The sequence below is a fragment of the Fusarium poae genome, chromosome 3, assembly GCF_019609905.1.
Source record: "Fusarium poae strain DAOMC 252244 chromosome 3, whole genome shotgun sequence".
NCBI lineage: Eukaryota > Fungi > Ascomycota > Sordariomycetes > Hypocreales > Nectriaceae > Fusarium > Fusarium poae.
Window position 1 is genome coordinate 6,090,419 of NC_058401.1, and position 23,127 is coordinate 6,113,545.

General features: G+C 48.1%; 7 protein-coding genes across 7 annotated transcripts; 3 read left to right on the forward strand and 4 right to left on the reverse strand.

Annotated features, from left to right (window-relative positions):
- Nucleotides 1-434: 434 nt before the first annotated feature.
- On the forward strand, nucleotides 435-3,937 carry FPOAC1_009431 (uncharacterized protein; the record flags this gene model as incomplete). The annotated part of the gene is made up of 6 exons (XM_044853857.1): nucleotides 435-1,418; nucleotides 1,468-2,699; nucleotides 2,748-3,021; nucleotides 3,091-3,435; nucleotides 3,495-3,713; nucleotides 3,782-3,937. The coding sequence occupies 6 exons, from the start codon at nucleotides 435-437 to the stop codon at nucleotides 3,935-3,937; spliced, it is 3,210 nt and encodes a 1,069-aa protein (XP_044706527.1).
- A 291-nt stretch (nucleotides 3,938-4,228) lies between these two features.
- FPOAC1_009432 (uncharacterized protein) lies at nucleotides 4,229-5,883 on the forward strand (the record flags this gene model as incomplete). Its single annotated transcript, XM_044853858.1, has 3 exons — nucleotides 4,229-4,787; nucleotides 4,839-4,955; nucleotides 5,009-5,883. The coding sequence occupies 3 exons, from the start codon at nucleotides 4,229-4,231 to the stop codon at nucleotides 5,881-5,883; spliced, it is 1,551 nt and encodes a 516-aa protein (XP_044706528.1).
- An 85-nt stretch (nucleotides 5,884-5,968) lies between these two features.
- Nucleotides 5,969-8,353, reverse strand: FPOAC1_009433 (uncharacterized protein; the record flags this gene model as incomplete). The annotated part of the gene is made up of 7 exons (XM_044853859.1): nucleotides 5,969-6,043; nucleotides 6,087-6,199; nucleotides 6,257-6,471; nucleotides 6,537-6,691; nucleotides 6,741-7,845; nucleotides 7,903-8,024; nucleotides 8,075-8,353. 7 exons carry the CDS (start codon nucleotides 8,351-8,353, stop codon nucleotides 5,969-5,971), a joined length of 2,064 nt encoding a protein of 687 aa, XP_044706529.1.
- Nucleotides 8,354-9,677: 1,324 nt separating this feature from the next.
- Nucleotides 9,678-14,038, reverse strand: FPOAC1_009434 (uncharacterized protein; the record flags this gene model as incomplete). The annotated part of the gene is made up of 9 exons (XM_044853860.1): nucleotides 9,678-9,901; nucleotides 9,958-10,186; nucleotides 10,249-10,499; nucleotides 10,555-10,801; nucleotides 10,850-11,296; nucleotides 11,354-12,434; nucleotides 12,483-13,642; nucleotides 13,700-13,888; nucleotides 13,958-14,038. The coding sequence occupies 9 exons, from the start codon at nucleotides 14,036-14,038 to the stop codon at nucleotides 9,678-9,680; spliced, it is 3,909 nt and encodes a 1,302-aa protein (XP_044706530.1).
- Nucleotides 14,039-14,811: 773 nt separating this feature from the next.
- On the reverse strand, nucleotides 14,812-18,410 carry FPOAC1_009435 (uncharacterized protein; the record flags this gene model as incomplete). The annotated part of the gene is made up of 2 exons (XM_044853861.1): nucleotides 14,812-18,257; nucleotides 18,308-18,410. 2 exons carry the CDS (start codon nucleotides 18,408-18,410, stop codon nucleotides 14,812-14,814), a joined length of 3,549 nt encoding a protein of 1,182 aa, XP_044706531.1.
- Nucleotides 18,411-18,998: 588 nt separating this feature from the next.
- FPOAC1_009436 (uncharacterized protein) lies at nucleotides 18,999-19,282 on the forward strand (the record flags this gene model as incomplete). The annotated part of the gene is made up of 3 exons (XM_044853862.1): nucleotides 18,999-19,064; nucleotides 19,117-19,212; nucleotides 19,262-19,282. The coding sequence occupies 3 exons, from the start codon at nucleotides 18,999-19,001 to the stop codon at nucleotides 19,280-19,282; spliced, it is 183 nt and encodes a 60-aa protein (XP_044706532.1).
- A 102-nt stretch (nucleotides 19,283-19,384) lies between these two features.
- On the reverse strand, nucleotides 19,385-22,882 carry IRS1 (Isoleucine--tRNA ligase, cytoplasmic; the record flags this gene model as incomplete). The annotated part of the gene is made up of 5 exons (XM_044853863.1): nucleotides 19,385-20,452; nucleotides 20,513-20,529; nucleotides 20,624-22,325; nucleotides 22,383-22,736; nucleotides 22,808-22,882. 5 exons carry the CDS (start codon nucleotides 22,880-22,882, stop codon nucleotides 19,385-19,387), a joined length of 3,216 nt encoding a protein of 1,071 aa, XP_044706533.1.
- Nucleotides 22,883-23,127: the final 245 nt, after the last annotated feature.

The window sequence follows — 23,127 nt, forward strand, 5'->3', positions numbered from 1 at the left end:
GAGTAGTGTGATCGGTTTCAAATGCGGGATTGGGCGCAAAGATTTCCAGTGGAAACAAAGAACGACGATATGAAGGATCGAAGTTTTAACATATGTTGGATCGCGAAATGATGCTTTGATGAGTAGGCTTCCACAGCACAAAGGCACTAGCCACACAACTCCACTTAGCCTGGGGGTGATTGTGGGTCGTAACGGAAGGTCACACAGCATCTAGCGCATATATGCATCTACTAGAGTTTATGCAATAGCTGAGTCTCCTCGTTCTTTGTACATTTCTCTCCTGACAAGCTGTTAAGTAGTGATCGACTACCTATTTAGGATAGCTTCCGCTGTGGCCTGCACCAACGAGGGAAACAGTTTCAACACACGCCGGAGGTGCCTCCATGCAACTTTTCGAATCTTCCTGAGCCATATGGCATTGAGGCGCCGCAATCATGTTTTCCTCTATCGCCAGCGCCCCGGCGAAACAATCAGTCGGAGAGACCATCGACGTTCTAAGTGGTCGTCTTAGTTCCGCAACTTTGTTGGAAGACCGAAGAGCGGCCATCCTGGGTCTCCGGAGCTTTGCTAAAGACTTTCCAGCATCTGTTGCTTCGGGTGCCCTAAGAAGTCTGATTGGAAGCTTGAGCAAAGATGGAGAAGATGTCGACACAGTCAAGGTGGTTCTTGAAACACTATTGATGCTCTTCAATCCGAATGAGGATAGTCCCGAGGCCTCGGAAGAGATTGCTCTTTGGCTCGCGGATGAATTTACTCAACGTCAAGAGAACATCACATTGCTACTAGCTTTCCTTGATACCAACGACTTCTATTCTCGCCTTTATTCTCTCCAATTACTTGCCGCTATCCTTTCAGCTCGAACAGAACGCACCGAGGAATGCATCTTCACTGCACCCCTGGGAATACCACGATTAGTTTCTGTACTTGACGACCAACGCGACGCTATACGCAACGAAGTTATTATTCTCCTAACATATCTCACGCCAACATCGATCGAAATACAGAAATTAGTCGCTTTTGAGAATGCCTTCGACCGACTGTTTGCCATTATTGAAGTAGATGGTGCCTTAGCTGAGGGTGGGCGTACCGTTGAGGATTGTTTAATTCTTTTGGCAAATCTACTCCGATCAAACAGCTCGAACCAGTCGCTGTTTCGAGAGTCAGGCTGCATAAACCGTCTTACGGATTTGCTGGGGCGTGTTCTTGAACCTCAATCTGATGGGTCGGAGATTGCTTCATGGGCAACAGCGCAACGCAATCGGAACGTGTATGCTTTTCTTGCCGTTATACGTCTTTTTGTTGTTCGAGGATCAGCAGGTACAAACCTGAATCAAGCGGCAATTTGGAAGCATGGTCTTACCTATTACGTTCTTCAGTTAGCCTTCAACCATGAGGCTCAGACGCAAATTAAAGCCGAGGTGCGACATCTTGATAGCCAGAAGATAACCTCGTTAACGTGAGATACAGGCATTGATAACTTGTGGTGACTTGATCTGTCGAAATGCGCCTCTTCAAGAAGCGTTCGCTCAAATGACAGTCCTATCCCCTTTGGATAAGGATGGTGGAGTTGGTAGGCAGAACAGTCAACAGGACAAAATCTTCGTTATTGACGGATTGCTGGACCTCACACTTTGTTCACAAGACCTCCAAGAGTTTGACGTGCGATTTGCGGCGGCTGGATGTCTAGAGGCGTATTTTGCTCATCATTCGGCTGTCAAGTTGCACTTCCTTGGCAGAGCCATCGAAGGCCATCAATCTGGTGCCAATGAGCCCTCTAATATTCTAACAGTTCTTCTACAGCCTTCAGCTGAAGCTAATGATCCATATCGACAATGGTTTGCTGCCGTGATTGCGTTTCATCTGCTTCACGAAAATCCAGAAGCCAAAGCAGAAGCTATGAGGCTCACCGAGGGTGACTCAGAGGATGGTGAGGAGGTAGTGACTGGCATACAAACCCTGACAGCACACGTAATATCAGGCCTTCGCCGCAACGATGACCCTCGCGTTTTGGTGGGGTATCTTATGCTTCTTCTGGGCTGGCTTTTCGAGGATCTCGATGCTGTTGACGATTTTCTCACAGAAGGGAGTAATGTACAGAGCCTGATTCAAGCTGTCTCGCAACCTCGACCTACAGTCAGTGATGAGCTTGTTCAAGGACTATGCACCATGTTATTGGGCACTGCTTATGAGTTTTCCACCAAAGACTCGCCGATCCCACGCGCAACCCTGCTTGACATTTTAACGTCTCGAATTGATCGAGATTTATACTTGAGTCGTTTATCAAGGCTTCGTAGCCACCCCCTCATACGCGACTTTGAGGTTTTGCCTCAAAAGCTTGATGTCTCATCTCCTGGTCGATTACCAGACGTCTTCTTTGACCAAGCATTTGTTGAATTTTTCAAAGACAATTATAGTCAAATAGCGCGTGCTATTGATAGGGAACCCGGCATGGAGATATCGGTCATCACTAACGGTGTTCAGAAGGGCGTCTCCAGGGAGCTGGTGGACTCTCTGAGGAGTCAAGTTGAGGAAAAGCAAAATGCTGTAAACCAAGCACAAGAAGCATTAACTGCGCTTCAGGGGCGGCTTGGTCAAGAGCAGGCTGACCATCGACGTTCTCAGGAAACTGCTGCCACGGAAATGCAACGACTGAAAGCAATCAATGAGGGTCTACAGAAGAATCATGGCGATGAACTGCGGTATGGCACTTCACTGTTGTAATGCTAAGGTGGACTAAGGATCTACAGGAAACTTCAAACCCAGTTAGCATCCAAAGAGAACGATCAACGGAAACATGTCGCCCAGCTTCAGTCTCAATATTCGGCCAAAGAGAACGACTACCAGAAGCAAATTGCTCAACTGCGGTCGCAACAAGTCGCACAGGACAGCAGTTACCAGAAGCAGCTTGAGCAGGTTCGAAAAACGGCCGAAGCTGAGGCGGAAAAGATCAGACGGCGTACAGATGCCGACATAGCTGGCCTTCAGGCCACAATCAGTCGTCTTGAGGCTGATCTGATGAAGGTGTGTACTCTTGTCCTCGCAACTAATTACATGTGAAAGGGCCCCTCACTGACGATGTGGCGAATCCAGTCTCAAAAGGAGCTCAATGCGCTTCAAATATTGCGCAAGAGAGACCTGGATGAACAGAAGGAAATGCACGAGGCGGCGTTGAGTGATCTCCGGAGAAATAAAGATAAAGAGATAGAAGACGTCAAGGCCAGAGCCGATGAAAAGGAGCAGGAACACAAAAAGAACATGGACGAACTTGGCAAGCAAAAGGATACCAAGATAGAAATTCTCCAGCAACGCAACAAGGGTGACCTGGAACAGCAGAAATCAATGACCCTCAAGGCAGAGGAGAAGTGCCAGCATCTTGAGAAACAATTGAGTGGCGGAGATGCTGGAATGAAAGACATGCAAACCAGACTCGAAAAGGTGAGCATTCTACGACTCAGTTTATCCATGTACACTAAACTAACTTACTTTTCTTGCAGATGGAATCAGAGTTGTCGGCAGCAAACAAAGCTAGGGACACGGCTGAGAAGCATTTGTCTGAATTCAAAGAGGCAGCGAAGAACGAGGCAGCGAAAGCGAAAGCTGAGGTTGAAAAGCAGTTATCAGAGTCGATGGAAGCTCGAGAAACGACACAGTCAGAACTTGATGATCTTCTAATGGTGTTTGGCGACTTGGAAGAGAAGATGACAAAGTATAAGGTAAGCTGGCAGCCAACGACGGAATATTTCACAATGACTACGCAAGCAGCATGCTGACGTTTCCGCAGGACCGCTTGATTGAGCTTGGTGAAACCGTATCAGATGGCGAAGACGACGATGAGGATGAAGATGCGTCTGATGCTGATGGCTCTGAAGAGTCTGACAACAACGATGATGAGAAAGACGAAACGAAGGAGCAACCGAAATCCAAATCAAAAAGGTAATTGGTGGCTTCGCGAGTCTCGACAGATGGGATGCGATATACCACTTACAGACATATTAGAAGCAAACGCCTCGCGGATTGCATTTGGCTGCTATCTTGACCCAAAAATAAAAAAAATAAAAAATCCCCAACAGGGCATAGTCTCGTCCAATAACGGTGATCCCACAAATACTTTCCTCTAACTACCGCCGCCGCCGCCCAGCTCCAACAAACCGGCCACTCCACTGCTGATTCAAAAAAAAAAATTATTCCTTTTCCAATACTTGTGCTGTCATTTATTGTTGCAGTGAAAATGTCCGTACACGAATCTGCTTCCGATGAGGGTGAGTGGCTCGATTTGGAGTCGGATGAGGAGTCAACTCCTATCACATCCTTCTTCACTTCGCAGACTTTCCCCACAGTCGCCGCCATGCTTGAGGATAGCGTCAAGAACCACGGGTACAACTTTGTTGAGGATGTGCAAAAGCTCCAGCTAGATTTTCACGGTGCCGTCAAGCTGGTCAACTTTGTTCGTGATCATGTCCAGAATGGATTGCCACTCCCCAAGGATATCTCTGCCAAGGACCTAGAGGACGAAAAATACCTTCGCCCGGTTCTGGAAAATGATGCTCTCATCTTCTCTCTTGACGAAGTCCTGGAAACCATCAATACTGATCAAGACAAGGATGGAAATCTTGCAGCGCGCAACAAAGAACTTGAGGAGGAGCTCGAGAAACTTAGGGACCAATTTGCCAGTTATCGCTTGACGGTCCAGGAGACACTTGACAAGCGATGGGGAGATGACACCGAAACAACTCCTACTGAGAAGAAGGACGACTCTGCTTACTACTTTGAGTCATATGCTGCCCACGGTATTTCCTTGTCGCCCTCACTACATGTGATATTATACTAACTATGATCAGAAATCCACGAGACTATGTTGAAAGACACAGTACGAACTGACGCGTACCGTGACTTTATTTACAACAATAAGCACATATTCAAGGATAAGGTTGTGCTCGATATCGGATGTGGCACTGGTAAGCTGACTTGTTCAGTATCGGGAATCTCATTATTGATAACATGGATCCAGGAATTCTCAGCATGTTCGCTGCAAAGGCGGGTGCCAAGCAAGTAATTGCTGTTGACAAGTCGGACATTATTGTCAAAGCTAGAGAAAACATTTTTCACAACGGTTTATCCGACGTCATCACGACCCTAAAGGGCGCCATCGAGGATGTTAAGCTGCCTGTGGACCAGGTTGATATCATCGTCAGCGAGTGGATGGGCTACTACCTACTCTACGAGGCCATGCTCCCCAGTGTCTTGTATGCCCGGGACCGATACCTCAAGCCAGACGGTATCCTCGCGCCAAGCTCTGCAACCATCTGGATCGCTCCTGTTGCAGACCAAGAATACATCTCAGACAACATCACATTCTGGAGAGACGTCTACGGATTCGACATGAAGACTATGCAGGAAGGGATCTATGAAGAAGCAAGGGTTGAGGCTATGCCGCAAAACTCTCTTTGTGGTGAACCTTACCCCTTCAAAGTGCTTGACCTTCACACCGTCAAGACCGAAGACCTTCAATTCACCGCCAAATGGACATCCAACCTTACTCGCGAGGTTGAGAACGTTGATGGTTTCCTCATTTGGTTTGACAACTTCTTCACCACAGCCCGAAGCGACCTGATTCCCCCCGCTGAGACAACACCAGATTCCTGGGATAAAAGAGACCAGGGTGGCGTCGCCTTTACAACAGGACCCTCTGGTACTGTCACCCATTGGAAGCAAGGCCTTTTGATTGCTCCCCCTGAGGCCAACCCGTCCAACAAATGCCCAAAGAGCCTCTCAGGCGAAATCGTGTTTACGGCTGCTGACGATAATGCCCGAGCGCTGGTCCTACGGGCATCTTGGACCGATTCTGAGGGTGACTCTAGACAGCACTCATGGCAACTAAAATAGATATCTCCTTGTCAGTACGGCCACGTACGGATGAGTCTTTGGGGCAGGGTTTCTACCTTGAATGCCGATTTTATCCATGCCAAAATCACAAATGAGGTACATTCAAACCCTGCAACAGGAGGTTCACAATACTCAGGAAGCCCTCGCCGAGAATGAAGCCCTGAAGATGTTAGTGAGGTTTTGTTACGGGGTCGTATACGTACCGAGGCAAGGATAATAAGAGGCGTTTGCTTCTTTTGCGCAATATGGATCCAGTACCATGCGAACAGACCACCTGCAGCCCGAGCCAGCGTGAACGATGGGACATTGTACATGCCTTGTTTGATGTCAGTGATGGCCTGGCCTAGTCACGCTTCAGATATTGTTGACTCACCAACAGCGACGGCAATGCCACCGGGAATTATAGGTCGCCATCTTTTACCAATGGCAAGTGTCCTGATGACAGTAGCGAAGGCAAATAGAGCTGCAGCTCCAATAGCCCATTCCTTGGCCCGATATGGCAGCCCTGAGCCCGTGACAAGCCGTGCAGTGAAGATCCAGACGTAGGCGGTCGGTACCTGGAAGAGGTCGCCAGGGATTGTGTAAACCCTACAGGCCGATCGTGTTAGGGCCTTGCCAAGCTAATGTAAACGATTTAGGAGGGTGATATTTACTTTGTATAGATGCGGTAGATAAAAGCACTCAGAATAGCGCCTGCTGTTGCTCCAATGACTTGGCCCCAAAACTGGGCCTTTGGTGCCGCTCCCAAGAGGTGGCCAGTCTTGAGATCTTGCATAAGATCGCCAGCTTGTAAAGCACCAGCTTCGGACTGTCACAAATTAGTAAATGGCTCTCTAGCAACATCCTGCCATACTTACCACGGCTCCAGCAATCAAGTTGATCAAAACACTTGATTTGTGAGTTTGTGGGATAATAAATGCGAAGAAGAGCTGTGCAAGTTTGCTGATTCCGGATACAGGATTCAGATCCGTTTCACCCAGGGCCCTAACTCCCATGATGCTTAATACTAGAGCCATAAGAACAGCAATAGTCGTGGCATAGAGCGGTACAAGATCGCCAAAGACCAGATAAATGGTAAGTACACAAAGCGCAATCGAAGCAAGCAGGCTAATTGATACCATACGGCCACCGATGCGCTGATGCGGGGGAGCATCCTCATCTTCGTCCTCATCGCCTTCGAGATTGTCACCACGCGGCTCAATACTGTCAGCTGCGTCGACATGAAGAAGCGGCGTATAGACATGGCTTGAGTGTTTCCATAGACCAGAGACGCCATGCTCATGTGCTCGTTGTCGTAGAGAAAAAGCAATGTTGGCGACTTTGTGACTTGTAAAAACTCCACGGAGTCCTACGTAAGCAAGGCTTACGATAGCATCCGCCAACATTATAGCCAGCGAGATCCATATGATCCATCCCTTGCTGCCATGTTCCCAATCATCGACATCGCCAGGTGCCCATCCACGGTGCTTGGCAAGAGGGCTAAGAATTCCCCAACCCACAAGAGCACCAAGCAGCATATGCAGCGTGGTCTCAGTACCCATAATGATTCCCTGGCCAATATAGGCAAAGCTAGGGTTAAATGTCCATAGCCATATATTGGCCGCTGTTGAGCCAAAGACTGGCAGATTACGCAGTATGGGGAAGAAGTAGGTAGCAAGCGTGTAAAGTCCAGAGCCGCCAAAGCACAGCAGCAAGAGTTTGATGTTAGCTGCCCAGTCCCCTCTAGACGATAAGTCTTCATCAGGATCTTGCTGATGTTCCTGGTCTGAAGTGGCCGGCCCAACAGCAGCTGGTTGCGATGGTTCCTCCTTCGGAACAAGGCTAGCAAAACTACCTTTTGCAGCAGCGTCGAGTTCATCCTTCGTAGACTGCCGGCCTCCGCCGTGCAAAACAGAGATCAAAACGGCGGTACTGAATCCGCTGGGGAATTTGAGGCGTTCCCGGATGATGACTTGCTTGCGCCTGGTTGGCACGGTCAATATTATCGTTCACTTAGAGCAAGATAAGAAGCTAGCTTACAAAGGGACAGCAAAGACGACACCAAAGTAGCAAAGCCCCAAAGACCAGATGATGAGTTGCCAGGTGCTTAGATGGATTGGGCCTTGCTCATCAGCAGCCAAAAGATAGTTCAACGCCGGGATCTGTGCAGCCAGTTAGAACCTGTCTCTTCACAAGAGCCTTTACGACCTACAACACCAACAAACCCGCATCCAAGTGGCATAATGGCCATGCCACAGGCTACACTTTGTAGCAGGACATTCTCGACCGGAGAAAATGGGAATCTCAAGTGCGGAGCAAGGAGCTTGAAGATACCAAAGCCCATGAGACTGGCTGGCATCGACATGATAGAGACCCATCCTGTTTGCAAACCAAAATACATGTTGGAGAAGCAGATAATTGTTCCGACCGCGAGACCGGCCAAAACGCCTCGTATCGTGAAGCTTTGCCCGGGAACCATACGTGTCGCCATCGTTGATATCGTCAGTGATGGCGATGTTGAGAAACGCGAAAAGAGCGTGTGACGTTCGGTGAGAAGTGCTGTTTACTTACTAATTTAGGTAATTGATCGGCTTGGCTCCATTTCATGGGCTAGGTAGGTACCCATTCATTCCTGGGGGTTGGGCTTCCCCACACTCCGACTACCTATGTACCTACCCTACTACCTAGGTACCTACCGGCGCACCCCCCCTTTGTAGACATGGGTTATGCAATGGTCTTAGGGTTATATAAGCTTATAGAAGGTCTTATTAAGGGGATTAATAGTCTATTAACTAGATTACTATATTAAAGACTAATATTTTAAGGTTATTATAATAGGCTATATTAAATATTAAAAATAACCTTAATATTATAATTTTTCTTAATTAATATAATTATTATAATTAATAGTTAATATAAAGTTAATAAGGTTAATAAGGCTATTATTAACTTAACCTAGCTATAGCTAGCCTAGCTAGATCTTTATAATTACTTTCTATATATTAATATAATAAATATTTTTTTAATAGTAATAAGATTATTTAGCTAATAGTTTAATAGCTTATTTAATTAATTAAATTAATTAATTAATAATTTAGCTTAAGGCTATAGATTTAATTATAGCTTTAATTTCTTAAAAAAAAAAAAAAAAAAAAAAAAAAAAAAAAAAAAGCCTCTTTTTTTAACCTTTTTAATATCTATTATAAAGGTCTTTAATACCTTTATAAGCCTTTTTTAAGTTATTTTAAGGGTTATTTTTTAATTATTATAGCTAATTAAATTATTATAATTAAAATTAATATCTTTTATAATAATAAGGCTTATAACTTTTTAATAGGTTTTAAATTAAATATTTTAATAGATTAAAGGCCTATTAAGCTATTATAAGCTTATTAAATTAATATTATATTAATTAAATAATTAATAATAATATTAAATCATTATTAATACTGTATTAAGCCCTATTATTATTGCCCAGACTATATTCCATAACCCCCTTGGCGCGCGATGGTACCTAGGTAGGTATAGATAGGTACGCTAGGTAAGTAGTTGACGACAACAGACTACCCAGCTAACCCTCAAGTATGCTTCACTTTTAGAGACAATGAAGTTGATAGATTATCATTGATTAAATATATATACGACATGCGTGGTCTGAAGCCTTTTTCTTTTTCGTTTTCTTTTTCTAATCAACATCACATATTTGAAGCCTTAGCTCGATTGCTCCATGGCGAGTTAAACAAGCTGAGTGAGCAGGCCTAATCAACTCAAGCTCACTGTCCCATTATCTCGAGGTCGCGTGTTATCTAATTAGATCAAAACCCAAAGCTATCCAGAAGGGACCCTGCATCTGGCTCTTCAAAAGTCGTCGGGGGCGCCTTGACTGTCTTCTTGTTGTCTCGATGTGGCTCAAAGCGAAGAGTGGGTGACGGTAAGTCAGCAACTACCAGCGAGCTTCTCCTTCGCAGCAGCTTGAGGGGATTAACCTCTCCACCCAGGCCGCTGGCCCCCGGATACTTTTGGAACTCCCAGTTCCGCACTATCTTGTAGTTAGCGCATGAGTGTTCAATGGGCAATCTCTCAGCTTTAACGTACCTATATCCAGCCCAAGAAGATCACAACCCATGCGGTCATACAGCTTTGCACTATGCAGCACAAACTCCCACTCGACTTTCGGGGTAATCTTAGATGCTCCTCTTAAAGTCTGTAACGTTTGGTGACGCAAATGGGAGTAGAGTACGACCAAAGCAGGGTCGTCGGTTAGGTACAGCCGAGACTTGATGTCGGGGGAGCAAGGTGTTTCCAGGAGGGTATAGACCGGAGTCTGCGAGCCCAGGTCAGTTTTTGTTTCCTTACATCGGGAGTTTCTAAAATTGTCCAACGTACAATGAGTGCTCGTACTGCAACATCCTTCCGGCCAAGCATCCAAAACGCCCATGCAGCTAGCCAGCGATTGCCTTCTTGGGCTGCGAGTGGCAAAACTGTATCTTGAAGCAGTCGGCGCAACACCGGTCCGCCGTCACCTTCGTATACCCGAGATATAGTTATAGCAAGTTGCATGTCTTTGAGCTGATTCAAGCAAACCTGAACGGCGTCATGGAGATGGTCAGCAAGAAGGAAAAACGCAGCAGCATATTCTGTAAACACGCAATCAGCTCCGGCATCGTTCAGTACTTTCGACAAAGATCTTACCAAAACGCCTCCTACTAAGCAAAGCATAGGCATTCTTCAGGGCTGCTGATCTCCATTTGGGATCTTCAAAGTTGTTTGCCAACAATCGTTGAGTCGCTGCCTGTTCCTTGTTCCAGTTTGCCATTCTCCATAAGCCTTGAAGAATAGTCTTCTTACGAAGGGCAAGGTAATATAGACTGCAATCGACTGGATTCTTGACTTCGTTTTTTGTATATTCATTCCGGGCAATCAGCTCAAACTGGGCTTTCTGATAGACATTAGCTACTGTAGCAAGTTTGCGTCGAGTCGTTCCTACCAGTGCAGTTGGGTCGGTCAGCCACATAAAAAGGCCGCTTTCGCGGGCATGCTCCCACAACATATTGCCGTGGTTCTGTCGCGATACGAAGTCTACTAGAATGTCTTGGCTGTTGGAATGAAAGGCCCAGTTGATTTCTCGCCATGAAAGATGCATTTCATTAGTACGTCCTTTGCGGAGAGCATGCTGACGGAATAGCAGCATGAATCGAGCACCATTTTCGTCCATTGAACGGCGGTGACGTTCAACAAGGGATACACATTCGACAATGTCTGCCAGTTGAATTTGCTCGTGCCCAGAAAGTTGTGGAATGTTAGTCTTGACTAGTTTTTCATTAATTGATACGGCAGTCTGTTCGGTGAAAACATCGTCATCATCGATATCGTCAGTCTGATTTCCATTGAGATAGACCCCGTTAGACCTGTCACTAGCCAAGGTGTGGCTTTGCTAAACTTCTGTGTTAAAGCGTTGCACAATCGATAATGAAATGGAGGTGCCACTTACCCCAGGCACATAGAAATCGGTCATGTCCATCCCCAGGTAATCATCCAGGGACTCGCCCTCAATATGATACTTTAATGTCTTGTACAAAACCACTAGAATGCGCCGCACAAGCGTAGCCTTCCCTGATAAGATGCATTGAATGAGAAACTGGGGGTGAAATACTGGCAAAGGTCCGTTGAAACGTTGAACGACCTGGAACAAGTCCAGGTTGCCGTCTTTGCGTAAGGGAAGCCGCAGGTCCGCCTTCATTGACTCAGAGACCCCAACATGCCTGTCCTGTACAAACATTTGGTTACCTGCGCCGATGACTAAGTGGCCATCACCCAGCCACGTCGAGTCGCCAATTGGGTGTGGTGTGAGTTCTCGAATACTAATTTCACGAATCTGAGCCCAAGCTGGACCTTTGTTTAGATAATCGAATCGCATTTGGGAAAGAAGTATGATTCGATAAGGGAAACCGACCGCAAGGATTGACTGTCCATCCGGTGTTGATGTCCAGTCCAAGTCTTGAATAACCTGATGTTCTTGGAAGCTATTTTCGTACTCGAGGCGAGCACCACCGATGTCCCAAATCGTAAGCTGCGATCGCGACATGTTCACCAAAGCAGCTTTCTTCAAGGTACTTCCACTAACCAATGCTGGCTGGGAAATACCCGTCTCTGTAGTGCATGTAGACAGCCATCCGACACTACGCTGTTCAGGGTCAACTCGTGCAGTCCAGAAGTCCACGCGGCCTGTATGGGTATAGGAAATGGCGATATCGCGAGCAAAGATGTCCAGAAATCCTGAGACGACAGGTTGAGAGCCAGCAGGATCTACTGGTAAAACGTATGCCAGGTTTTTTATGTCCTTGAGCTCGAAACGGCTCAACTCTCCAAGACCAGTGCCCACTACTGTTTTGGGATCATCGAAGTAACGGGGCAATTGAATCTCCCATACAATACCTTGTCCTTCCGAGGTTATAGTTGCGATATGGGCGACGGTATAGTTCTTGACATCTGACCGAGGTAATATGATAAGACAAAGTGGTTTTCCTACAACCTTGTAATCACGTTGGGCGAGGAGAGCAGCTCGACGAGTCCTACAATCCCAAAGTGAAATGGTTTCGTGGCGAAGGAATACAACGAACCGCCCCTTTCTCAATACACATATTCGATGTATATGACCATTTTCTGGTATGACGCTCGCCCTCGTAAGAGCAAGGCCTGAGTTATCGTGGGGAGCCAGCAGATGTTTCCAGACAATACTCTCACCATCCTGCGTGCGAGAGACTACTGCTCGGCCGCTGTAGTTTCGCACGATCTTGGTGATAGAAGTTGAATGACCAGACCAGATCGTTTGTAGTGAGAGACGCCGATCGTTCGTGGTAGGATCAAATAGATCGGCGACACTTCCACTAAAGACGCCTATCCTCCCATCAAATGCGTGCATCATGAAGTGAACCTTGCCACTTTCTTTGTCGCAATACGTCTGGATTTCGGTATGGGGGGTGTCGTGAGCTGATAGAAATTTACCAAGAAGTTCAAAATGGACGTCGGTAACCTGGGCCACCTTGAACAGAGTTGGTGAGTTTGCAGTAGTGCTACTGACGTTCTCCAGGGCCCAGGCCGACATGATTCCTCTCCCATCAAAAGCTATGCAGATCTCTGGGTTTTTGGTTGCAATCGCGACCAGGTGGTCGAGAGCGACAGGGTCTTCTGTGTTCAAGTCATCAGACATTCGTGCCTGCACGGCTTGTTCGACAGAGGCTGTGAAATCTCTTCCATCAAGTACTAGAGCAAAACGCATGTCGACACCTTCAGGGTTTTCTTGTGACGGCGCAGAGACATCGACCTGGCCCCATAGCTGCCAATGTTTCCCATCAAGCGTGTCAGTCGGCGTCCACACGCGGATGCATTTATCAAGGCATACAGTGTACAAGACGTTATCCGAGGCCTGCTCTACATGAAATGGCCTACGCCACTTCGCCGATGTTATAATGTTCGGGTGTCGAAGATATGTGAGATCGAAGCGAACTTCGTCGGCGCCAAAGTTGAGTCTGCGCCAGACCTTAATTAAGTGGTCATGATAACCCGTCGAAGCAATGTATCTCGAGTCGTATGATATTATGGCATATTTTGCGATGCTCGGCAGCTCTTTCTGCCAGAGACACCTCGGTTCGGTCTTGGTATCGAATAGGGATAGGCATCGGGTGGCTACCAAAAGCTCCTCGGAGCTGCCCCAGGATAATGTACAGGGCGTTTCGTCGGGGTTGGGGAAGGGAACATCGACAGTCACTTGAAGCGCCCACTATTACATATGTAAGCTCATGTCCAGGTCCTTGCGATCTGGTCTGCAGAGGCAAACCTTCAATGTGTCCTCGCACGATCCAAGTGGTTTGTATACACGAACTTGGGTCAGCGTACAAGTAGCAATCTTGCCTGTTGCCTCATCAAATGCGATAGCTTCTAGGGTTTGTTCTCCCTCGTCATAGATTGTCTGCAGAATTTTATGGCATCCTTCCAGTATTGTAAAGGCGCTGCCTGTAATATATACCTACGAGATGCGCCCTCGTTAGTCAAGCTCAAACTTCGCAAATATCAGTTGAATTGGATCTGCACTTACGTTGATGTGTCGAGAGTCCCAGTAACCCGAGGCTAGCCCCTGGAGCCTCGACCGCGGGTTTCCCGGCAAGACGGCCTTCATGCTATTAAGGAGCACAGTTTGCGCGCATTTCTCGACGAGTACGAGGCGCTATGTTCAAGCGCAAAGGATGAATATGGGAAGATGTTTAAGCTTCGATGCAGGGAAGCTTAGTGGTATGCCTAACGACCACTGAATCCACACAATAATCGTACGGATTACTAGCAACGATTAGGTAGTGAGGTGACGTGACCCCATTCCCCTAAGAGACAGAACCCACACCCTGACTCCATAGTTATTACCTATCTAGAAACTCATGACGGCAAGTGGGTGCTACCCTAGACGAACATACCTATAAAGGCATAATTCTTTAATTCCTGTAGTGGTTGGGGAAGCTTGTTAGTGAGGCTAACATACCTACAGTGTAACATTTGTCTTGTCTTTACTTTCCTTACAGACTAAAGAGGTCACAACAACGGCAGAGCAACCGTTGGTTCATGCCAATTGCAGATACAACGCATACTTGTTCAAAATTTTAACCACCATGGACATGGATTTTGCTAACTGATACTTCACAAACACCTAATTTCAAGCTCAAGAACTAATAATCTAACAAAACTATCGCTTGTCCAACACCATCGGCATAGCGCCGTTATGCATTCGCTTGAAACTAACAGAAAGGGTATCCTTTTTTCTATCAAACAAGTCATCCAACGTAAAATGAACACATCCAGATCATCCTTGGCCAAAGACCGCTTTGCCCAACTGCAACAACCATCTCCACACGCACCTGCCTTGCCCTCCATGTATGTATATATACGAATAACTGTTTTGCACTAACGGCTTGTACCTGAACGACCGCGGAACTGGTCGCTGCGTGGTATTCCCAGTGGACGAGTTTGTGGTGTAGCCGACAATGTTCTCGGCGATTGAATACGCACCGACCTTCTTGTTGGTGTAAATTTTGCGGGTTGTGACGGGAGCGCGGACTGCATATCAGATGGTTTTGCACCGACGGACTTACTGCCCACGGCTGGAAGATTTGGCTCTGGCGAGGAGGGTTGAGGTCCAATGGTATGCCCATTCAGAGGCTTAAATCCGAAAGATCTCTTGGCAGCGAGTGGTTGATGTGAGACATGGACTCGGCTAGAGCCTGCAGACTCGGAAACTTCGTCAGCCTTGTACAGTCCTGACACTGGTTGAGATGATTCAAATTTTGGCATTCGCGAACGCCGTAGCGTTCCCCCAACGACAAAGCCGTGATCTGACACGCTGCCACGTCCTCGAGCGCCACGCTCCAAATGCGAGGGTACTGGTGCCATAGGAGTTGTCGACGATAAAGAGGAAAACTGAGGACCTCTCGAGGCAGGCCTCAAGGACGGTGATGCTGGCAGTTCTATGTCGTCTTCATCACCTGCAAGCGAAAATGCTACGTCGTTTTCGTCGATCTCTCTAAGCGGCGCCATCGATCCTGGCGGCATCATCGTCGACATAGAGAACGGCTGGCCAGTCCATCGAGTTGGTGTCTCAAGTGGTGTACTGATGTAGTCGTAACCTCGGTCATTGCGATTGGCCATGGAGCGCCTTGCAGAAGTCATCCTCCAGCCACCGCGCGGCCACGCAGTAGGTAACGAGTTTGGATACGAGCGAGTCTCAGGCAAAGTAGTACGAATTCTGTCGTCTCGTTGCTTCCAGTACTGCAAGACTCGATTGCGTCTCTCACGTTCGTGCTTCTTTTGAACTTCCAAGGCTGTGTGGGCCTGTCCACTCTGCTGCAACGATGCAATCGACCAAGATTTGAGGGATTGGCGTTGTTTGTCAGCTGCCCAAAGTTGCCAGGCTTCAGTGTCTTGCTTCTCAAGATCTCTGGCGTACACCTTCCAGGCTTCTAACCATTCATGTGCGCGATGAAGCTGTGAAGCCTGCATGTGCCGCTGGTCCAAATCCGCCTGGTTTATCCACGTATCGACTGTCAACGTCAGTTGGTGCACTACCTTCCGGGCTAGCAGCTCCTGTGCCATGTCACTTTCAACTCGGTCCTCCGCAGCCAAAGATTTCCATTTATCAATAGCATTGAAGCAGTTGCGCTTCTTCCTGGCAGATGATACTTGCGTGTATCGTGCCATCAGATATCTCTTAATATGCTGTTTGTCTTGGTCTCTACGATTCCTTATCGTTCGATCGAAGACTCGCAATACTGTAGTTGCTCCGAGATATAGACGAGCTCGGGCCTCCAAGCGTTCCAGTTGGGAAGAATCATACTGAAGTCTTCTGAAGTTCCTTAGAACATTGGCCTTGGCCTGTTCCTCATAGTATTCTTCTGTTCTCCTTGCCATGTCTCTGTCCTGTTCCGCGCACTGGAGCCATCGATCGAATGCCCGCTCGACCTGGAGGTATTCGCGCCTCCATTGAAAAGCTTGAGCTCTGGCTCTGAGGTTCCACTGGTCAAAAGTGAAGTTGGCCTTCTTGGCCACAAGTTGCTGGCGATAATCAATCGCCTTTCGTTTGGTCTCAGCCTGGTCCCACCATTCTCGTAGGTAGGTGAACGAATATTGAATCTCCCCGATACGCCGGGAAGTAATTGACAGCCGGGTTTCCCTCTGTTTATGACCATGCCATTGGTGAATAGCATCTACTCTAAGTCGCAGACCTGATTGGATTCGTATGGCCTGTTGAAGGGCCTCATCATGAGAAGCCTTTGATAGCCATTTTGAGATCGCCCCTGATCTGCTACGCGAAGCTGTCATTTGGCGGCCCAGATGTTTGACGCGATGGCAATGCCAGCAATCGAGAACATGTTGGATTCTTCCAAGCTCGTAGGCCCGAGCGGCCATCCGCGCAGTCTCTTGGAGTCTCCTCTCTTTTGTGACACCCCGTTGCCATTTTTTTACCATGACGGCCGTTCTCATATGATCAATGGTGGGCTCCCGAAGCGCAGGGGCTTGACTCCAAGATCGAAAGTAGCGAAAACGTATCATATGTCGTCTGGCGACAGCATCTCTCTCAAGACGGCGCGCAGTACGATCAGCCCAGTGGTTGAAGACCTTGCTCGCAAGGTAGATCTCACGAGCTCTGCTGGCACGTTTAAGAAGCCGATTGTGCTCTTTTTCCAACTCAATTTGCTTCTCGGGTGTTAGAAGATCGTCATCGGCCGTTACTTGCTGCGGTGGCGTGTCTTCCGGGTATTCTTGGGGTGTAGAATGATAAGCAGCTGTGCCCTCGTTACGGTTTACTGTGCTGGGCTGGGCCACTATCGTAGGGGAATGCACCTCTTGTGTATGGTGTATATAATTGGATGGCGCCTCTTCCATTTCTTCTGCCTTGTTAGTGAGACCTTCCCTGGGACTTTGCGGCACTTCATCATCATGTAGTGAGTGTTCTTCGTCGTGCACAACTTGTGGTGCATTATCTCGAATTAGGGTTGCCGTTGACCGGATAGCGTTGCTAAGAACTGCAAGGGGCTGGTGTATGAACGATTGAGTCGACACTGGCTTTGCTTGTATATCGGTCGGTTCCTTCACAGAAGTTTGACTATGCGGCCCAATACCATTCACCTGCACCGACGTTGTGGTTCCGTTTACAGTCGCTGCGGGCTTTCCATCGTAGGAGTAAGCTTCAAAGTTCCTGACATCGGTAGATGCTTCCTCGGGAATGCTTGGAAATGAAGGTATCCGTTGCGCGGGCTGCGCTCGACGGTTCGCAACCAATGAACGCCAACGGTTCATAGCTGATGATACAACTGCCTTTCGCATTTCCTCATATGCACCATCCTCCTCGTCAGTTTCAGAGAAATCTTGTTCATCTTGCTGGTGATACGGTGATCTTGGTAACGGCGATGGTGAAGGCGATGGAAGCGGAGAGGATGAAGGGGGTGGCTGGGGTGCTTCCACTTCGGCGGTAGTATGGCCATTCTGCTGGCCGCCCTGCTGGGCCTCTTTCTGTTGCATGGATGCATTACTTTGACGACTTGTTGAGGATGCGGCCGGGGATAGGGAGGCTGAAGTTCGGACCGAAGCTGTCGTATTATCACCAAACTCCAACACAATGCCCATACGGTTTAGGATGGATTGAAACTTATCAAGCAAGCTGCCTTCGCCTTGCTCACCGCCCACGCGAAAGACAAAAGTTGACAAGTGATGATCTGAATCTGGATCGATTCCATACGTGGGGAGTATAACATCGTATGCCTTGAATAACGCAGCCGCCGGTAGCGGTTTGGGTTCGGGCGCCGAGTCGAGAAACTCCTGGGCAGAGACAACTACCGCATGCAGTGTAGCTATGTCTGATATGGTTAGTTCCATGCTGAAGCTGTGCTGCGAGGGTGATACGGACCTTCGTTGGAGTAGTATGGGTCCTGGCTTGACGGTGCCCGACTGGCATTACTTGATCGGCCATCGTCTGATGGCGAGACCGCTCTATGCGCAGCCGGTGACATCGACGCTGCTGGTGAAGTCGCATTTGAGACCGGGCGTGAGAGGTTTGGGGGCATGAGCAGAGGAACTTTGGCGAGTTGCCCACGTCCGTCATTGGCCCATAGTAAATAAGGCGCAGTTTTTTGCTTCGATGATGGAGGGCAATTAAGCTACTGCAGACTGTTGAAAGGAGTATAAACGAGTCTCTAGAAAGCGCGTCGAAATAGTCGCGCGATCAGAAGAAGCCAGAAAGATTAAACAAAAGCGATACTTGAGGCGCAGTCGAATTAAGTGCACCTTCGATTCCTGATGAGGGGGGCGGTATCCAAACAAGGCGCAATGTGAGATTCATCAAAGAAAAACATACGCGGTCGCGATACAGTCAAAGATCCTTGCCCAGAGCTTGACGTGTAAAGTGTGGTGCCCGACCTGTTGCCGACACAGACCTTGTGGGGCTCGAATGACAAAAAAACAGACCATTTTGGTGGGGTACTTGCTACTCGGCTGTGTGCCAGCAACTGATTGACTTGACAGATATCAGTCGTCACCACTTAATTTTCCTGGGCTCCAACACAACTTACCAGCACTGCCGTCACGCATCTCAAGTCGCCATGAGCCAGCAAAAAACTCGCCCTATCCAGAAGTTTGCTAAAGCAGTCTCACAATGCTCTGGAGAGGTAGGCGGCTCTTCACTCGTGCATCCTTATCTTGCTACTAACTTGCTAGCAGGCCACGTCTTATGGTAAATGCATTATTGTCGACTACAACGCTGTGCACAAAGATAAGTGTGTCAAGGAGTTTATGAGGCTCAAAGATTGTTATTTGGTAAGACGTCTCGATCTTGAAACATCGTATAATTCCTAACCTTCTCCAGGCAGCATCAAAGAAACCATAACTTGCTTTTACGAGTAGCTGTCATAAATATTGAACAATATCATAATTGGTTCTCTTGATTTTACTTCTCTAATCTGCAAGATTCTAAAGAGGTTCTCAACATTTACAGCTTAAGTAACCTGAGCATGAATGTTGCTTGTTGGACCTCTTGCTCCTCCTCTGCAATGAGACCCTCGGTTTGGGTTTCAGCACTTGCCTCCTCGAGAGGTCGGCGCAAGGCTTTCTCAAAAACAGGACTTTGCGACTTGAAAGCACCTGACAAGCCCACGTCCTCGGGGTCAGCAATAACTCTGTATTCCATCTTGATGTCATCCGTAGGCACGAGTCCTGCTTTCTTTCGAAGTCGCTGCACACGGTTGATGATCTCACGGCCAAGACCCTCTGCTACCAACTCCGGGTGGATCTCTGTGTCGAGGATAGTGAGCACCTCACTATCCGTGTTGGTCTCGAAGTTCTTTGAAGACTCGTCCTCCTTGACGCCTCGGCGCACAACGAGGTCACCCTCTTCCAGTCGAATGCCGTCAACATCGATGTGCTTGTCCTGGAGGTATCCCTTGACCTGATCACTGGTAAGAAGAGGCAAACCCTTCTTGACGCGGGCCATGTCCTTCTTGAGCTTCTTTCCAAGCACAGGCCAGTCTGCGGTGACACTGTACTGCACGTTGTACTTGGATTCATCGCTAGAAAGCACAAGATCTTGTACATTCAGCTCCTCGCTGATGTAATTCTGCAACGACTTGACATCTTCCAGGTACTGGGGGTCGGAGTGAAGCACCACAAGGGTCTTCAGCGGTTGCTTGAGACCAATGGTGCGGCGTTCGCGCGACACACGAGCAAGCTCAATGACACGCTGCATACGACCGACACGTCTCTCCACCTCCTCGTCAAACAACTCTTGACGCACATCGGGGAACGGTAGAAAATGAACACTACGAGGGTCATCGCCCTGGAGTTCTTTGGGGATGTGAGGTAGAAGCTTGAGGTAGATGGTGTCCGTGAGGAAAGGCGTAAAGGGAGCCAAGCCACGACAAAGAGTGAAGAGCACCTCAAATAGAGCATTCAAAGCGTGCAGAGTGTCATCAAGGCCATTTTCTCCCTTGAGTCGCTTTCGGTTAAATCGGATGTACCAGTTTGTCGTGTTGTCAATGAGACCTAAAAGTCGAGGAACAACCTAAAAAAGAGTCAGCATGAGCCTTTCTGATTCCGATACATAGGGGGTTTATGTCTTTACCGTGTACAATCTGTAGGCTGCATAAAGTTAGCTACGTCCAGAAACAGTAAAAAGGGTTGCGCAGGAGTGAAACTAGTAAGGAATCATAAGAATATGGGGTTCGCGACTTACCCTCCATTTCTTGGTTGACGAACGCCAACAGCGACTGGCAAGATGCCAAAATCCATCTGTCCATGACGTTGCTGTTTGTGGCCTCCAACTTGGGATCCCAGACAAAGTCGACATTCTCGACCTTCTTGAGCAAAGCAATCTGGCCCTCGAAGAATTTGTAACTGTTCCAGAGAGGAAGGAGAACTTTTTGGACAACCTCCTTAACACCGGACTCCTTAAATCGCAACGGCTCGGCTCGTACGACAGGTGAGTTGATAAGGTAGAGTCGAAGAGCATCAGATCCATATTTGGACATGACGATAGCAGGATCAGGGTAGTTCTTGAGTCGCTTCGACATCTTCTTGCCATCCTCTGCAAGCACAATTCCGTTGACCACGCAGTTCTTGAATGGCGATTTGCCGAACAGATGAGTACCCAGAACTGTCAGGGTGTAGAACCATCCACGGGTCTGGTCCAAACCTTCCGCAATGAAGTTTCCAGGGAATGACTGTTCGAACTTTTCCACATTCTCAAAGGGGTAGTGTTGACTGGCGTATGGCATGCTTCCAGACTCAAACCAACAGTCGAATACCTCTTCGATACGCTTCAACTGACCTTTGCCCATTTTACTAGGGATTGTGATGTGGTCAACCTTGTCGCGGTGAAGGTCAGAGAGATCTCCTTCGTAACCACTTAGCTCACGGAGCTCTTGAACGCTTCCTACACAGACTCTCTCTTCAAGGTCATCGCTGACCCACAGAGGGATGGGTGTGCCCCAATATCGGTTTCGGCTGACGTTCCAGTCACGAGCATTGGCGATCCAGCTGGCAAACCGCTTCTCCTTGACAAATGATGGGACCCAACGTGTCTCTTCAATGTTCTTGAGCATGTCGGGAATGATGTCGGGAATACGGATGAACCAGGAAGGAACGGCCCTATAGATCAGGGGTGTGTCTGAGCGAGGACACATGGGGTAAGAATGCTTAAGTTGAGACTCGTTGGCGATGCGGCCGGCGTTCTTCAAGTGTTTGATAATGTGCTTATCAGCTTCCTTGACATGCATACCCTTGAAGTCGGAAACTCGGTCAGTGAAGTGGCCGGTGTCGTTAACAGGATCGGGAGGTGGTCGGTTCTCAGTAACGATGCCTGCGGCGACGGCAACATTGTAATCGTCCTCACCGAATGCTGGAGCCTGGTGGACAATCCCCACACCGCTGTCATCAGTAACGTAGGTGGCATTCAGGACCTTGAAGGCAATGTCCTTGAACTCGTCGTAGAAGTAGTTGAACGGAGGCGTGTACTTCCATCCCAGCATGTCCTTGCCGAGAATCTTCTCCACAATCTTGAACTTGGCCTTCTTGGGGTCCTTGTATAAAGTTCCAAGAAGCTTTTCAAGTAGGATATATGTCTTTCCGGTCTTCTCATCCAGGATCTTAACGTACTCGAAATCGGGGTGCGCTGCAAGTCCAAGATGCGATGGCAGCGTCCAGGGAGTAGTTGTCCAAGCAAGCAGGCTCACTTCAGGGTCATCAACAAGAGGGAATGTAACGACAACCGCGGGGTCAGTCACGTCTTGGTAGTTCTGGTTGGCCTCGAAGTTACTCAAAGCAGTGGTGAGGACAGTAGAGTAGGGCATAACTCGGTGGCCCTGGTAAACTTGGTCCTTGTCGAATAATTGCTTGAAAACCCACCATTCGGACTCCATGAAGTTAGGGTCCATAGTCTGTAGTGATGCGCTTTAGTGACCTGATACAATACAAATGGTTGTGGGTTTGTTCACCTTGTAATCATTGTCGAAGTCAATCCAGCGACCCAACCGTTCGACGGTCTGTCGCCATTCTTGGGCATAGCGCATAACGATAGAACGACACTCCTCGTTGTACTTGGCAATGCCAAGTTCCATGACAGCAGCCTTTCCGGAGATCCCAAGCTTCTTGTCAATTTCATGCTCGATGGGGAGGCCGTGGGTATCCCAACCAAAACGACGCTCGACATGAAAGCCCTTCATGGACCAGTATCGGGGGATAACATCCTTGATGGTGGAAGTAAGAAGATGTCCGTAATGAGGGAGGCCGGTCGCGAATGGAGGTCCGTCGTAGAAAGTGTAGCGAGGCCGACCTTCAGATAGTTCTACCTATGATGGTGACTTTTGTCAGAGGAATCATTCGACAGAGTCTGCAGAGGGCAGTCATCCAGGAAACGAACCTGTCGGAGGAAAGCATCAATCTCGCGCCATCTTTGGAGGACAGCCTCCTCTTCCTTGGGAAAGTCGATGGACATGGTGACTGATGATTTGACTACAAGTGAGCGCAGGTTTAGTCAGTCCAGGACATACTTTAAAACGGCAAGGTAGGGACGGAGGAACGAGTTTGTCGTTGATAGTAAAATAAATAAAAAAAACCTTGAACTTACTCACCGTTTGGTAAGTCACGCCTGGCAGTCTGGTCAGCGCACGGAAGACCTTGAGAATGTACGCCAAGCGACAATGCAAATCGTCGATGGAGGGGCAGGTTTAAGAAAAAGAT